This window comes from Rissa tridactyla, chromosome 3 (genome assembly GCF_028500815.1).
Source record: "Rissa tridactyla isolate bRisTri1 chromosome 3, bRisTri1.patW.cur.20221130, whole genome shotgun sequence".
NCBI classification, from domain to species: domain Eukaryota; kingdom Metazoa; phylum Chordata; class Aves; order Charadriiformes; family Laridae; genus Rissa; species Rissa tridactyla.
The window spans coordinates 14,056,073-14,070,291 of record NC_071468.1 but is presented as its reverse complement, the minus strand read 5'-3'; the positions used below and the strand labels follow the sequence as shown (position 1 = coordinate 14,070,291).

Genomic DNA, 14,219 nt, shown 5'->3' with positions numbered 1-14,219 from the left:
AACGAAGCCTAGTTTACAGTAAGCTTGTCTTTTGCAGTTGTGTGTATTATTGTCTTCCCCAATTCTTCACACTCCATATCCTATATTTTCTTAAGTCTCTGCAATACGGCATCTTTGCCACTCCTTTCTTCTCCCCAAGATCATAATGCTATTGTTTCCTCTCCTCCTCTTCCTACCATCCCCATTTTGTATGGTTTTTTTGGCCTGCGGGACAGAAAGAGATGTCATGTGCTGTGGCTGGGCTGGGAGATACACATGTGTTGACTTGACTGGCTGGTGTGTACCTGCTGCGTGGCCTGGACCTTGTCCCAATCGGTTTGTTTGAACATTGTTTTCTCCCTACTTTTCCCACAGTAGAGGAAGGCATTTAGATACTCTTCATTTCTTTTACCTAGTGCAGCTTTTCATGTTAAGATAAGCACACAAGCTTAGTGTCTCTAGTACAGTCGTCTTCCTTGTCAAATTTGACTGAAACTAGCCAAGGGGTTAGAAAACCACGAAGTTTACAGAAATTAATTCAGAAATAGAAGACGGTTAACTAAATTCGCAGCTGAAGGGATCGTACTGTATCTGTTTTTAAACTCAGTTACTATGGTACAAAAACAATGCTGCTCAGCTCTCAAAATGGTGATCAATAGTAGGGTTTTCCCTAGTTTCCTTTTCTAAATAGTTTTATTGACCTTTGTATTGGCTTTTGTTTTGTTTACTAAATGCTGTATGTGGGCAACAGTCCAGCTGCATAAAAGTTTGTATTTATAGGGAAATGGAAAAGGATGAGGGGGGGGAAAGAGTTGATTAATAAGTGTATCAGCATTCTGCAGATAAATTGTGTTTTACAGTTTTTTACAGCTAGAGGAGATTGATGTGTTGAAACTTTAAAAAAAAAAAAAAAAAGCCACTATCAGGTAGTGTCAACTCTCCACATATGCCTGTCATGTTTCTTCTCATATATAGAGCAGCTTTGAACCGCTGGCAAAAATGATTGCTATTGAAAGATAACTTGGTATTAAATAGCAAATACTAAGTGTTCTCTATTTTAATACTTAGAAAGCATTCAGCAAAATTTAAAAGTTTCCTGTAAAAGAAACAAACCAATAGAACTTCCTAAAAGAGTATTAGTCACGGCATCACTTTTTGGCGAGGTAAATATTTTGATGCTTCCATTTGCCTAATTCATTAACTTCCTTTGTTGAAGCAGCATGTTTTTTAAATCTAAAGTTGTATACACACAGTGGTGATACCATGTTCCCTCTCTTTTAATGTAATGTCAATTGCGATAAAGGATATGAAGGGCAGACTGAAGATTTATTAAATAATTTGAGACTGAATAAATGAGATCTTTTGTTATAGGGAGGGGATGGACACAAACTACAAGAAACTATAGTAATAATATTTATCTTAGTGCCTATGTACAACATGGGAAAATAGTGTTTGTATAGGCAAGTGCAAATCTATTACTTCCTTATGAATTATTACACTAGCATATATATATTAGATATTATTAATGCTGAGCAAAATTAAATAAATGTTTATGCAAAGACAATTAGAGACCTTTTAAGAAGAGGGTATGCAAATAACATATTTGAGAAAGCACGACCAATAAAGTCTATAAAACTAAGTAATCCCTAAGCATAGTTTCCACAACTACAAAATGAAAGGTCAGCGTTGCTTATGTAGGGTCTGTTGACAGTAGCACGCTCATTACCCTCCTGAACAACCATAGTAAGTTTGGTAAGAGAAATGACATTGTTTGTGAATCATGTTTATTTATATCCTCACCTGACGGACTTTGGTTGCCATAATATACAGTGACTTTGGGTTACAAACTGCTTGAAATAGGCCTGAAAAATATTCTAGAAAACTAAAAAAGCTTGCAGCTCTGCTGCTCTAACTTTACAAGTGCTAGTTACCGAATTCTAGCAGCTCCCAGGAGAGGCTGCGGTCTGGTATTACAAAGGTCCATTGCTGGGCAGGCAGGCAGGCTCTAGGGGTGGCCCCTATGTTGGGGATAATTGGACCCATCCACGCAGAGTTTTATGAACTTTGCTGAAATCTTTGTCCTCCTTGTCTCAGCAATGAGATCCAATGGTAGCCGTATGCAAGGGGAGAGGGTGGTAGAGAAAAAGGAAGTGGTATGTAATGTTAGAGGCAATGCTTACCAGGTTATAGCATGTAAAAACTTCATACATGTAAGAAGTGGGTTTTTTCTTTACTAACCTCTAAAGGCACTGCAGAATCCTTGCGCATTCAGGTGCCTGCGAAGTAGAAGCATGGCTGTGCCAAATTGATCTGAGTGAAAAAAGTGCACACGTGAAAGTTAAAAGGTCCTCTAGAAGGCAATGGCCACATTTTCTGTTTAAACTTAAATTAACTAAATAGTCTTATCTTGTTAGTATTATCCTAAGTCTCTGCTGCATCATACATACAGACACACCAGTCTAACACAAAATTTTCTGGTAACATCCTCACTCACTCAAAAGCATTAGAGCTGTCACTGATCACACTTGAATATTAATTAACCTTTGGTGAAAAGGGGTTTATTTTTTCTTTTTTTTTTCTCTGGAGTAGTTCAAGGACATCCATTTTCCTAACTGAAAAGCCATCACAACTTTTCTGTCGTTATGCGTAAGAAGGCAAGAAAATTAAGGTCTAGACTAGCATCCGTTTCTCATCTGCCATGTGCGTAACAATTTAAGCCATCTTCTCATCACTCCTGGTAAGCAAGGAAGAAAGCAGGAAGCGCTTTGTTAGCAACAGCGTGGTGAAGCAACCAAGCCTGGCAACGGGGAGGTGGTCCCCATTCAGAGTTGCCCTGGAAGAAGAGATGGAGCAAAGAAAATGGCAGAAGCTCAGGGAAAGGTGACTGATCTAGAGGTATTTTGTGCAAGAGATGTCACAACATAAACGTTTTTCATGGACTGTGGTCACCACAATAAGAGCATTAGCGGCTGGTTTAGGTGGTGGCTTTCTGTAAATGGGAGCCTGCAGCATAGCAGAGCTGCCTTGAGCAAACTGCTGAATGACAAGGTGTAACCAGCCCAGAGGAGAGAGAAGGAAGCACTGCAGCGTGCAGCAATTACAGCATTGCCACCTCTTTTGAAGGTGGTAATGAGGTCCCTGGAGCCCACCTCCTCTCCAACTGTTTGTGCAGGGCACTTTTTTCCTCCTTGTCCTGCCTTATCTGTAGTCATCAGTATGTACAAAGACAAGCACTCCCAGCTATTAATAATGTATATTTTGGGCTGACCTGGTATTATCACTTCTTGGCAAGGTTGACTGATGTTACGAGTTATGTATTTGCTAAATGACAATTATTTAGGTTGAATTTTCTTACATGAGTACTGCCACAAGCAAACACTTTTGGTGCAGGGAAGTATTAGACCAGATAGTTTAGCCACTTCTGAAAATAAGGTTAGGAAAAATACACTTTTTCATACTGAAAGTAAATCCAACTGCGTTGCCAGAGCAATGTCATTTTTACAACTGTTATGGAGATAAGAGGAAAATTTTGAGCAACTGTCAAAGCTCTAGTGACTTTATGCTTTGCTTCTTCCTTCCTAAGTGAAATGAAGGCAGATGTTACTTTCTCTTCTCCACAGGAACCTGCCCATGGTGCTTCAGCAAGTGCATTTGCAAAAGGGCTTTGAAGGCCTTTTCTGGAAAAGCTGGTACCTCAGGGGTACAGGACTGGGGTTTGGGTGGGGAAGGCTGAGGTGGGAACAGGCAGCCCAGGGTGACACTGGGCAGGAATGGGGCAGAGGTCAGGACACCAAAGCATCCCCTGTGGAGGGACAGCCAGCAAATGTCAACACCTTCAGGCTGAGGCATCAGGGTGGCCCCAGTGGGTAAAAGCATAGTTTAGTGTGAAAACCTGAAGTAGTCCTTATGTGGGCCTCTGAGGGCCTTTTGGAAAGCGCCTCTTAGTGCCAAGAAATATTAAAGATGAGCACATTGATTCAACAAGTGGAAAGAAGAGACAAGTGAGGTGAGAATCATGGGGAAAGAGGTCCCAAAAGCATGCCATAGCTGGGACCAGGGGTGAGCTGCGAAGACGGAGGAAGGGTGAGAGATGAGATGGAAGATGTTGAGGTAACATAGGATGGAGAGAGAAAGCAATGGGAGGCAGATGAGAGGATGTTCTGAGGCAGCAAGATGGACAAACCAGAAGAAGCAATAAGCATTTACACAAGAAATGCTAAGCATTTCTTCAATTCTAAGATGTGTTTTGACTATAGGTGATAAGGTGCAGGCAGCTGAATTGGGGTACAAGAATCATGATTTGGAACTGACTGGAATAAAAAAAGTGGACCAAGGCAGAAGGATTCCAAAAATACTTGATTTAACCTGGGATTTCTCATTATTCTTAATCACTATATGAAAGATTGTGAGAATATACCTATACTGTTTCTATTTCTTTCTGTATTTACATCAGAAAGAAAAACAAAAAATGAAAAAATGCCCAGGACAGTGGAGGAAAGGATGGTGAAAAATCAAAAAAATTAAGCACTCTGGGCACAGGATCTCTCCAAGCACTGTGGGGCAGCCAGTGCCCTTTCTGTCCCTGAGCTGTGTGACCCCAGTACATAAATGGGGTTTAGGCCTTCTTTTTTTTTGGACATTTGCCATGTCGCTCCTTGCACTGCATGGGAGGAGTGACAGGGGGAAAGTTGCTGTCTTCTTGCCTGAGGGGGCACATGGGGTCTCTGGACACTGTTCCTCCTGTAAGCACAGGAGGGCCCATTACCGCCCTAGCCTTCTGCCTCCTGGCAGTCTGACCAAGGCAACAGCCCTGCGTTACAGCATTTGCCTGCTGGCAGCCTATGAAGCTCCTCAGCATGCTGTGGGCCTCCACACTGCGGGTCCACAGGACGCTTTCCTCCTCACCGAGTAAGCAGAGCTGATGTACCTCTGAAATTCGACCACCTCAGCATGGCTGCGTGGGGCTCCCTCCCTCTTCTGGGAAGGCCTTCCATGACTGCGGCCTGCGTGAACGAGGCCTGCACGCTGCGGCTTCGACATTAAGGTCGTACACAAGAACGCACGCAACTTTTGTCATGGCGTGGGTCTCAGGGCTGAGTTTAAGGCAGCACCGACCGCTGGCACCGCGCCCCGCCTCACCGGCGACCACCGAGCGGCAGCAGCTCGCCGCGGCGGCCCCTCAGGGCCCCGCCGTTGCCACAGCAGCACAGGGCGCGCGGAAAGCCCCGCTGCCGCGCGCGCCCTCACGGCGGGCGGCGGGGCGCCGCGCAGGGGGCGGGGCGTGCGTGACGCGCCGCGTAGGCCGTGCCGCTATTGGCTGCCGCCGCTGGCGCGCGTGCGCCGCGCGGGGCGCGCGGTGGCCCGTTGGCGGGAGGTGGCGGCGGTGGCAGCAGCAGCATGGCGGCGGAGCCGCCGCGGGAGGTGGTGTGGCCGGAGGGCGCTGGGGCTGAGGCGGGCTTCGTGCGCGCCGTGCTGTCGCTGCCCGAGAAGCCCGACACCACCGTGCGCTTCTTCGAGCGCGGCGATTACTACACGGCGCACGGCGCGGACGCGCGGCTGGCCGCCCGCGAGCTCTTCCGCACCCGCGCCGTCATCCGCCAGCTGGCGGGGGCACCGGGTGGGTGCGGGCCCGGCCCCCTGAGGGGCCAGGGCAGGCGGCGGGTTGGGGTCGCGTCCCCTGGGCCTTGCTGCGGAGGGGAGCGGGGGGGGAGGGAGCGGGAGGGCCGCCCGCGGGGAGGCGGCGGTGGGTGCCGGTGCAGCAGCGGCGTCTTCTCAAGGGCGAGGCCTTCGGGGTGTCGGTCGGGTCCCGACGCTGCGGGGCGTCGCGTTTCGTGCCTGCATCGGACGCGAATTCTCCGAGGCGTCATCTGTCAAAGATGGGGACCGTGTCAGGGCGAGAGAGCGTGAGGTGCTGCCGTTTTCTTCCCTCTCTCGGACACTGCGGAGCTGGCGGGCTCCAGGCAGCCGAAGCCCGCAGCACCTCGGGTGTTGCTGAGAGCGAAGGCTGCTGCCCTCTGTGTTGGTGGGTGTGGGAAGGGTTTAAGAGGTTTCTGGATTTTTTTTTCATGGTTTCTGGATTCTCTTATTAAGAGGTTTCTGGATTTTAACGTGCGCCCTGATTCATTGCTGCTTGGAAGCAGGCATAACTGCACGCAGATCTTTCTTTTCGCCTCCCGCAGCTTTGAAATGATAATTAGTAGCTCTTGTGAGTGGGATGCGTGTGACAGACGGAGGTGTACAAACGTTAAGAAAGTACAGCAGAAAGCGTGGTTCTGAGTACATACTGCTCATCGCATAAGATCATACTACAAGACTGTCGGATGTGGATAGTTAGTGGAACACGATACATTGGATAGGCTAACAGCATGTTAATATTTTTCCAGAGCATTGGTAGATTTCCGTTTGGGAAAATGATTGTGTGACATTTTCTGTGATAACTGAGGACAGGGCTCATGCGGCTCTATAGTGCAGGCGACAGGTAAACAATGGTAACTTCACATGTGCAAATTATCCATTATTAGGTGCTTGACTAATGATGGCCTGCAGAAGGGAATAACATATTTAATTATGTATTGCATAAGATTTTCTCTTCCATCCACCCCCTGTTGCTTTTTATTTGTCTTTTGGTATAAGACGGTGGAGCTTCCAGGCGTTGGATGTAAGAGCATAAAGATAAATTATCCTGTCAGAAGAGGCAAACCTTAGTATTATCTGTAATCTCGAGGAACATAATGTTGCAAAGTTATTGGCTCATACTTCATGAAATAAACCTGTTTGTTATGAATGAAGTTTTCGTGTGTGTGTGCAGTGGCATTAAAAAGAGGATTACATTCTCATATGCTTTTTGCTTTCTGTTGCAAGTGATGGGCTAATAAGTAAAAAAAAAAAACAACCCCAAAAAAAACCCCAACCCCTCCACAAAACCACAAAAAAACACCTCAGAAAAAAATAATTTGTGGGGATGTTGTAGAGCTTGATAGTTTCAAGCATGGAATTTGATACATCTTCCAGGCGAGAAACACATGCATCGGTACAATTTTTCCATTTCACTTAAAAGCGATCATTTAATGGATGTAAGCCTGTGACTATCATCTCTGATTTTAAAACACTGCAAACTGTAGCCTTATTTAGCATATCCAGTTAAAAGTCAGCATAAAACTACTTTTTGTGGTTTCCGGATGATTTCAAATCACAAATCATATTCGGCTGCCGTCCCCTCGTTTTGTTAGACAGTTCTGCATTGGGAAAGAAGACCTAATTATGTGGAATTAGCTTCTTACCTACATCCAAAACAGTCTTACTAAAGATTTAAGACAAGAAAATGAAAAAATTCTCCTTGGAATAAACCCATAACTTTTTATGGGTGTGGAAATTTGCTCTTTAGTGTCTTTTACATAAAGGGAGGAAGAGCCTCGAATGCGATGAAGGCATGCTACTGAAAAGAGGAGTGTGATAATCCCTATCTATTGCTTGTGCTTTGTATGTCATCTAGCTCTTGTGTATCTGACGCTAGTCTGAGTTAATTCCAATTGCTGATCTGGCAGAAAATTTAACATACTGAAAGCTCAGTTTTTTTAGTAGTGGAATTACGTTATTCTGTGAGTAGGCTGGTGCCAGAGGTGGCATGGGAGGTAGGGAGCTAGAAGTGGTATTGTTCGTCTTGGCAGCTGTACGGAATTAAATTTGTTCAACTGTATCATCTGCCTGCACCCTGATAGGAACAGAAGCAAGAAGTTTGTTAATTAGGCTCTTTCTAAGTTAGGTTTTAATGTAAACTTTTAAATTTTTTTGAGAATATGTTTTTACAGTATATATTGTGATAAAAGGGAAATGTCTTGGCACGTGTGTCTCGCCATCTTCTGAGTGTGAATAGGGTGACAGTCTGCTCTGTCAACAGAAGTGGCTTATCAGGAAAGAAAAGATGTTATCCAGAAAGAAAACCTGTAGCAGGCTTCCACCACTCATTAGATTAAAATGTGTGAAATGTTAATTACAAAACCAAGAATATTTTAAGAAGAGGGGAAGGGTGAGAGGAACAGATCTCTTTGTGTATGTGTATGTATAGATTCAGTGAAATTTGTAAATGAACATTGATTTATTATTTATGATGATTTATCATATTTTTTCCCTCTTTTTTTTTTGTAGGAACTCAGAAGCTTGAGAGTGTTGTGCTTAGTAAAATGAATTTTGAATCTTTTGTGAGAGATCTGCTTCTGGTTCGTCATTACAGAGTTGAAGTTTACAAGAACAAAGCAGGGAGTAAATCTGTCAAAGAGAATGACTGGTATTTAGCATACAAGGTACAATTTTCAATCTTTCTGTGTAATTGTGAAATGAAAGAAAAAAAATATATAACTCTTTCCTGATTCCCTCAACTTGGAGTTTTGGGATTTTCAGGGACCGATGTTGGTGGTATGATGGTAAATCGTGCGGTCTGTTGTATATCCCTGTATTTTCTACTGCTCTAAGGCTGGAAGACCTTGTTCTGTATCTTTGTCATAGGTTGGGAAATAAAGGAAACCTGAAGTAGCTCACTTTGTGCAGACGGTATGTAAAATTTTAATGGTTAAAAAAATAGAACAGTTGTATGTTTTATATTAATGGACTGTTCATACTTAGTTTCATCAGTTGTCCTTTTTAAGGAAAAAAAAGGTGTGTATATAAACACTCTTTAAAAGTGTATTTCTTTTCTAAATAGGGTTCTCCAGGAAATCTTGCCCAGTTTGAGGAAGTTCTCTTCGCCAACAATGACATGTCAACGGCCATTGGGGTTGTGGGGGTTAAGCTGTCTACTGCTGATGGACAAAGAGTGGTAGGAGTGGGCTATGTCGACACAACCCTGAGAAAACTGAGCGTCTGTGAGTTTCCAGATAATGATCAATTCTCAAACCTTGAAGCTCTACTGGTTCAGCTAGGACCGAAGGAGTGTGTGCTACCAGGAGGAGAGACTGCAGGAGAGATGGGAAAACTACGACAAGTAAGGGACCCGTTGTGGCTGACAGTTAGACAAAACTTTATCTAAAATTCTGTCTTAACTCAAAGAAGTTTTGATTTATGCATCCAAAATGTATTATTTGTTTGTTAACTCTTTTGTATTTTAATTAGCAAAAATTGTTCTAAGGGTAAAATCTTGTCTGTCATTCTTCTCTCTGCAACCTAGCAGTAAATAAATACCTCTTCAGGGTTTGCTTCGATGTGATGAATATCTGTCCCTGAATATTGAAAGTAATTGAAAACTATGTGTGTTTATGGACAACAGGTCATTCAGAGGGGAGGAATCCTGATTACAGACAGAAAGAAGGCAGATTTCACAACAAAAGATATTGTTCAGGATCTCAATCGCCTGTTAAAATCAAAAAAAGAAGAACAAATGAACAGCGCAGCATTGCCGGAGATGGAAAAGCCGGTGAGCACAGAGTAATGTTTAGAGTGCTCCTGTGTTTTAGAAGCAGTGGTGTGTGCACCTGTTGCGGGCTGATGGTCTCTGTCCTCACCAGTCCTGTTTTATGCTGGATTCCCATACTTCTGGGAAAGCGTATTGTACAGCCCATGGTATATTAAGCTACATTCTTGCTGAAGTGTTTATTAGTTCTGCTCGGTTTGAGTCTGTGTCAAAGTTGAATTCCAGGGGTCCTGGAAAAAAAATGAGAAAACCCTACACTTATCTCTTTAAAGTAGTAAACTCTGGTAAGCAAATAGACTGTGCACAAGAGGTGCTTCCTATTCATAATCTCTCTAGCCTAAGGACTGAAATACAATACTTCCAGTATTTTGCATGACAGGAAAATTGGTATTTGAAAACAAAGTAATGTTTATGATAATATTTTTCGTTTTATATCGTCTTACGGCTCAAGCGTATGGTTTAGTGCCTGCACATGAACTGAACGTGTTTGTTCTTAGCTGCAAACGAGAGGTAATTTGCTTGAGATAAACATGTTTTAATTTTTTTTTAAAACGTGCTTCACTGCTGATGCTCACCGCAGGTGTAAGGTGCAGAGTTTCTTCCTTAATGTGTCATTTCACAACAGGTTAAAATTGTTTGAAGTGTGTTGCAGCTAAACAAGTCAGTCATGCTGCTGCTTCTCTTTTGTGCTGGAACCAGCACTTGTAATGCCATGCAGTGAGTCAGATCAGATCCTTGTTCTGGCTGAAAACTAACCCTGAAACCATGCCCTGAGATGATCCATGATATCTCATTTATCTGCAATAACTTGTTTGTGTTCCTGAGCCAGAAACATCCTGATAACAGCTTTGGGAAGCTGGCGAGGCATGCACTTCACATTTTGTTTATCAGATTATGCAAATGTCTGGTTTGTTGTTCTTGCACCTACCTAGAAAGACTCTGCAGTGCCATAGACTGTCCCTATGAAAATGAAGCCCTGTCAAACAGGATGAGTCTCTCATGGCTTTGCTGGAATTGACGTGGCTCAAAGACTTCCCTTGATTGTAACTTTCTAGGGGTGTTTATCAAATACTCCCCAATTCGAGAGTGTTTCTAACTAGAATGTTTCTGGTTGTTTTGTTTTGTTTTTAAAAAAAAAACACTTCAGGTTGCTGTTTCATCCTTGTCGGCCATTATCAAGTTTTTAGAGTTGTTGTCAGATGATTCTAACTTTGGACAATTTGAACTGACTACTTTTGATCTTAGTCAATATATGGTTCTAGATAACGCAGCTGTTCAAGCCCTCAACCTTTTTCAGGTAAGAAATGTATACTTGAATTGAGAATTGTTTTGCAGTGTACTTACTTAGCTGCTTGATAGGTAGCCTGATGGCCTAGTGGCAGCTCTACAGATCCTGATTAATGGCAGCTTCTACATTCTAGCTTTGTTTTCAGATTCTCCTGTACAGTGTGTGTTTTAAACACTGTTACCACCTTTTTTGGTATCTTACTTTGAATGTAAAAGAGAAGATCGTCAAGGAGGTAGGAAGTGGCCACAAACAAGTGTCTATGTAGAATGCGGATGTGGGAAGAGCCTTAGAAGTACCTCGTAGTAGCTGCTGAGGAGTCTGGCTAAGCAGTTGGGTAGAATGCTTTATCTTTCCTTGGTTTTAGTCAGAGGAGTTTGCATTTCCAGTGGCAGGAGCAGACTTGGGGCATGGGAGGGGAGGAGAGCTCTCTAGTTTTGTGGTGTGAGAGGGAACTCCAAAGCACAGTTGCTTTTTACAGTAGTGCTGTTTTGGGGAAGGAGAATAGAGGCCTGAATTGGATAGTACAGGAGGCGTATGGCAGGAGCGCCGCTGGTGGTGATGGGAAGGGGGGGCTGGCTGCAGCAGGCAGGGCAATGAACAGGGCAGTACTTAACATTCTGAAAGCAACGTGGCGTGCTAACTGGCCAGTGTCAATTTTACTTTTTACGCACATTTTCTATAAATCCAAATTGGTTACTAGTCTCCTCCATACCTCCTACCACATCTTTTTTTCTTTATAATTGTAGGAAAACGTGGACTCAAAGTGCTCTGTTGTAGCAGCTTTTTTCTTTTGTTTTCTTGTTAGTAAACCCTGCTTAGTGATCTCTGCTTGGAGCTAATCTACTTGAGTTTCAGGTTTATAGGAAGAAATCACAAATATGATCCCCTGTTTACCTTGAGGGATTTCTAGAGCAAAAAAGAGCATATATTCAGCATCTGAACTGGTTAACCCTGGAGAGAGATGTTCTGATTTTTTTTTTTTTTGCTTCATTTCCTGGCTCTGTGCCACTGTCTAGCAAATGAAGCAAAAATTATATCTCTTAAGATTTATGGAGGTGTTCTAGGAAGTTCAACACTGTCTTAGCTATACCACTTTATAAGTCCTTGCAAGTGTTACACATTTTGTGATAGGAAATACGCTGCCATGTCTGTCTTTAGGGGCCGTTGTGAGCTTTGGAACAAGGGATTTGCCATGTAGCGGGAAGCTGTGTCGTTGCCTGTGTGGCAGGCTGTCTGTGGGCAGGTTTTTGGGCAGGCACTAAAGCAAAGGCAAAATATTTTGAAATTTGAGTTGCTCTGTGAGGTATGTAGGTAAAGTTCTTATGGTGCAGCAGATCAGTTGATTATACAAAACTGTAACCTTCCAACTTGGATATGCTGAAGTAGGTTATTCATGTATAATCTATGTACTCTGTGGCACTTCCTTGGAATCGGAAGTTTTTCATAATTTAATACTGTCCATAAAACTGAAAATAGGCACATCCACTTTAGAGATTAGATTTTCCAGGGGTTGAATGTGTCAGTATACCTTCTCACTGTTGTGGTGATGCTAGTTCTACATCCCAGTTGTTTATGGGCATCCACACCTGCTCCTAGTTGAATGCTTGTCTGCTGTTTTAATTGCAGGTGTTCTTGCGTAGAAAGGGTTGGGGTTTTCATTTCAAAGTAAAGAGTTGAAACAAGTTTGTTTGCTGTTTTTCAATGTTAAACACATTTCTTGCTCCCTAGCTGTTTGTGAAAAACCCAAACAAAGCCCCAAGAAAATTGCACAAAAGTCTGTCTTGAGTCCAGTTTATATTAAACCTAAATTATAGATAGTAAACTATAATCTGGACAGAGTAAGTTTAGACATGTTTATAGTACTCCAAAGATGATCCGGGGAAGCTGGAGAAAATTTGGGAAACTCTGTTCTCTCCCATTGCCTCATTCTGTTGTGTCTGCGCCCCCCTCCGCCCCAGCACCATCCAAAGATCGCCAGCCAAAACCCTTGAGCCCAAGTCCTGTTTCTTGCTGCGTTTTTTGATGGACAGGACCCCTATTATTTTGATCTTACCAGGGGAAAACTAACAAATATCTTGGTATATTTCCGCTTTTCCTATTCAAACGGCAAACACCCAGTGGCTAGGTTAAGTTTCTGACTTTCCTGTTCAGTCAGCTAGTTTCAAAATGGACGAACTTATTAATTGTTCACCATGTTTCAGGGACTAGAGCCTAAGTGCTTTAATGCCGTGCTGTTTCATTTGCCTTTTTTGATGGGTGCCAAGTTGAGTACAAAAGAAACACTGATCTGTTCCTAGGTAGCAAAGTTGAGTGCTGTTCAGAGGGTGTCAGTAAACTTCACTAACTCTCTTTTTTTTTTTTTTATTTTTTTTTTTCCAGAGTTCTGTGGAAAATGCTAATACTGCACAGTCTCTAGCTGGTTTACTAAACAAATGCAGAACCCCTCAAGGACAAAGACTAGTTAATCAGTGGATCAAACAACCACTTATGGACAAGAATAGAATTGAAGAAAGGTAAGTGTTACGTGTTCAATAGACTTACACAAGTCAGTAAGTATTTTAGAGAAGGCTCTTTCTTTTTAAGCACAAAGTACTACAACAAAGAAATAATGGTTTTGGTGTGCTGTCCTGTAACACATTGTAGTTAGAACAAGTAGTGGTTTTCCCTGAGGAGAAAATTGACAGGTTACTGTTAGATTAAACGCTTTTTATAATTACAACATCTTAAAGAGACGGTATGATATGTTTAGATGGACAAGTGATTCATGCTATAGGCTAAGGCAGTGTAGCATCATCTTTTTAACTATTATACTGCAAATACTCAAGCTGTATAATAATATTTTGATGTCACTACCAGTTTACCAACTGAAAAAAAAAACACAACCAAAAAAACCAAACAATACAACCCCAAATAATTAAGTGGTAGTGACCTCTTTTTCCAGGAAAAAAACTGCCTTTAGTTGCAGAGGGGGCACTCTTACCATACCTTGCCTTGATATTACGGGTCATCTTTTTCTTCCTTGCTTTTTCCTACTGCTGCCTGTCACCATGCATCTGCTCTCCCAGTAGACAGCAGTATCGTTGATACGAAGCCTTAGAGAATCTGGCAAATGTCTGCTGAGAATGAACAGATAATTCCTGGTCCTTCAGAAAGGAAACTGCAAAGACCATATTCCTACAGTGTGTGTGTGTGTTTATCTCTTGATTATGTTCACTGTGCAAACAGAGGTTACGCTTTTTTTAAACTCGTGCTACATATAGCTGTATTCTTGTCATCTAAAACCAAACTTCCTGCAACTCAAGTGAATGGCAGGTTAATACATTGCAAAATGTATGTTAGTGTGTACCTCGACAAAGTAGAAGAGGCCAGAAACGTGAATTTAATACTTTCTCTAAGGCTAATATTTCAGATAGGGCATTACAGATATGTCTGTATATGCTGTTGGACTTTAATACAGATCGCTACTACCAAAAAAGAATTTTTGGTTTGGTCCCATTGATGTTTAAAGAAGTTATGCAAAGAGTAGCTTTCTCTCTAGATTTCTAGAAA

At 42.6% G+C, this 14,219-nt stretch overlaps 1 protein-coding gene and 1 long non-coding RNA gene across 3 annotated transcripts in view; one reads left to right on the top strand and one right to left on the bottom strand.

Annotated features, from left to right (window-relative positions):
* Positions 1–1,463: 1,463 nt before the first annotated feature.
* On the bottom strand, positions 1,464–5,228 carry LOC128907346 (uncharacterized). The gene is made up of 3 exons (XR_008465564.1): positions 4,907–5,228; positions 2,218–2,289; positions 1,464–2,063 (listed from the first exon to the last, which is right to left on the bottom strand). It is a non-coding gene; the product is annotated as an uncharacterized LOC128907346 (long non-coding RNA).
* Positions 5,229–5,333: 105 nt separating this feature from the next.
* MSH2 (mutS homolog 2) overlaps positions 5,334–14,219 on the top strand; it is a 53,598-nt gene continuing 44,712 nt past the window's right edge. The window contains exons 1-6 of one of the 2 annotated variants that reach the window (XM_054195765.1): positions 5,334–5,596; positions 8,125–8,279; positions 8,678–8,956; positions 9,239–9,385; positions 10,530–10,679; positions 13,050–13,183. In XM_054195765.1, the coding sequence (XP_054051740.1) occupies positions 5,377–5,596; positions 8,125–8,279; positions 8,678–8,956; positions 9,239–9,385; positions 10,530–10,679; positions 13,050–13,183 (1,085 nt within the window). In that variant the 5' untranslated portion in view covers positions 5,334–5,376. The remainder of the gene's footprint in view (positions 5,597–8,124; positions 8,280–8,677; positions 8,957–9,238; positions 9,386–10,529; positions 10,680–13,049; positions 13,184–14,219) is intronic. The other variant, XM_054195766.1, reaches the window with a different exon arrangement.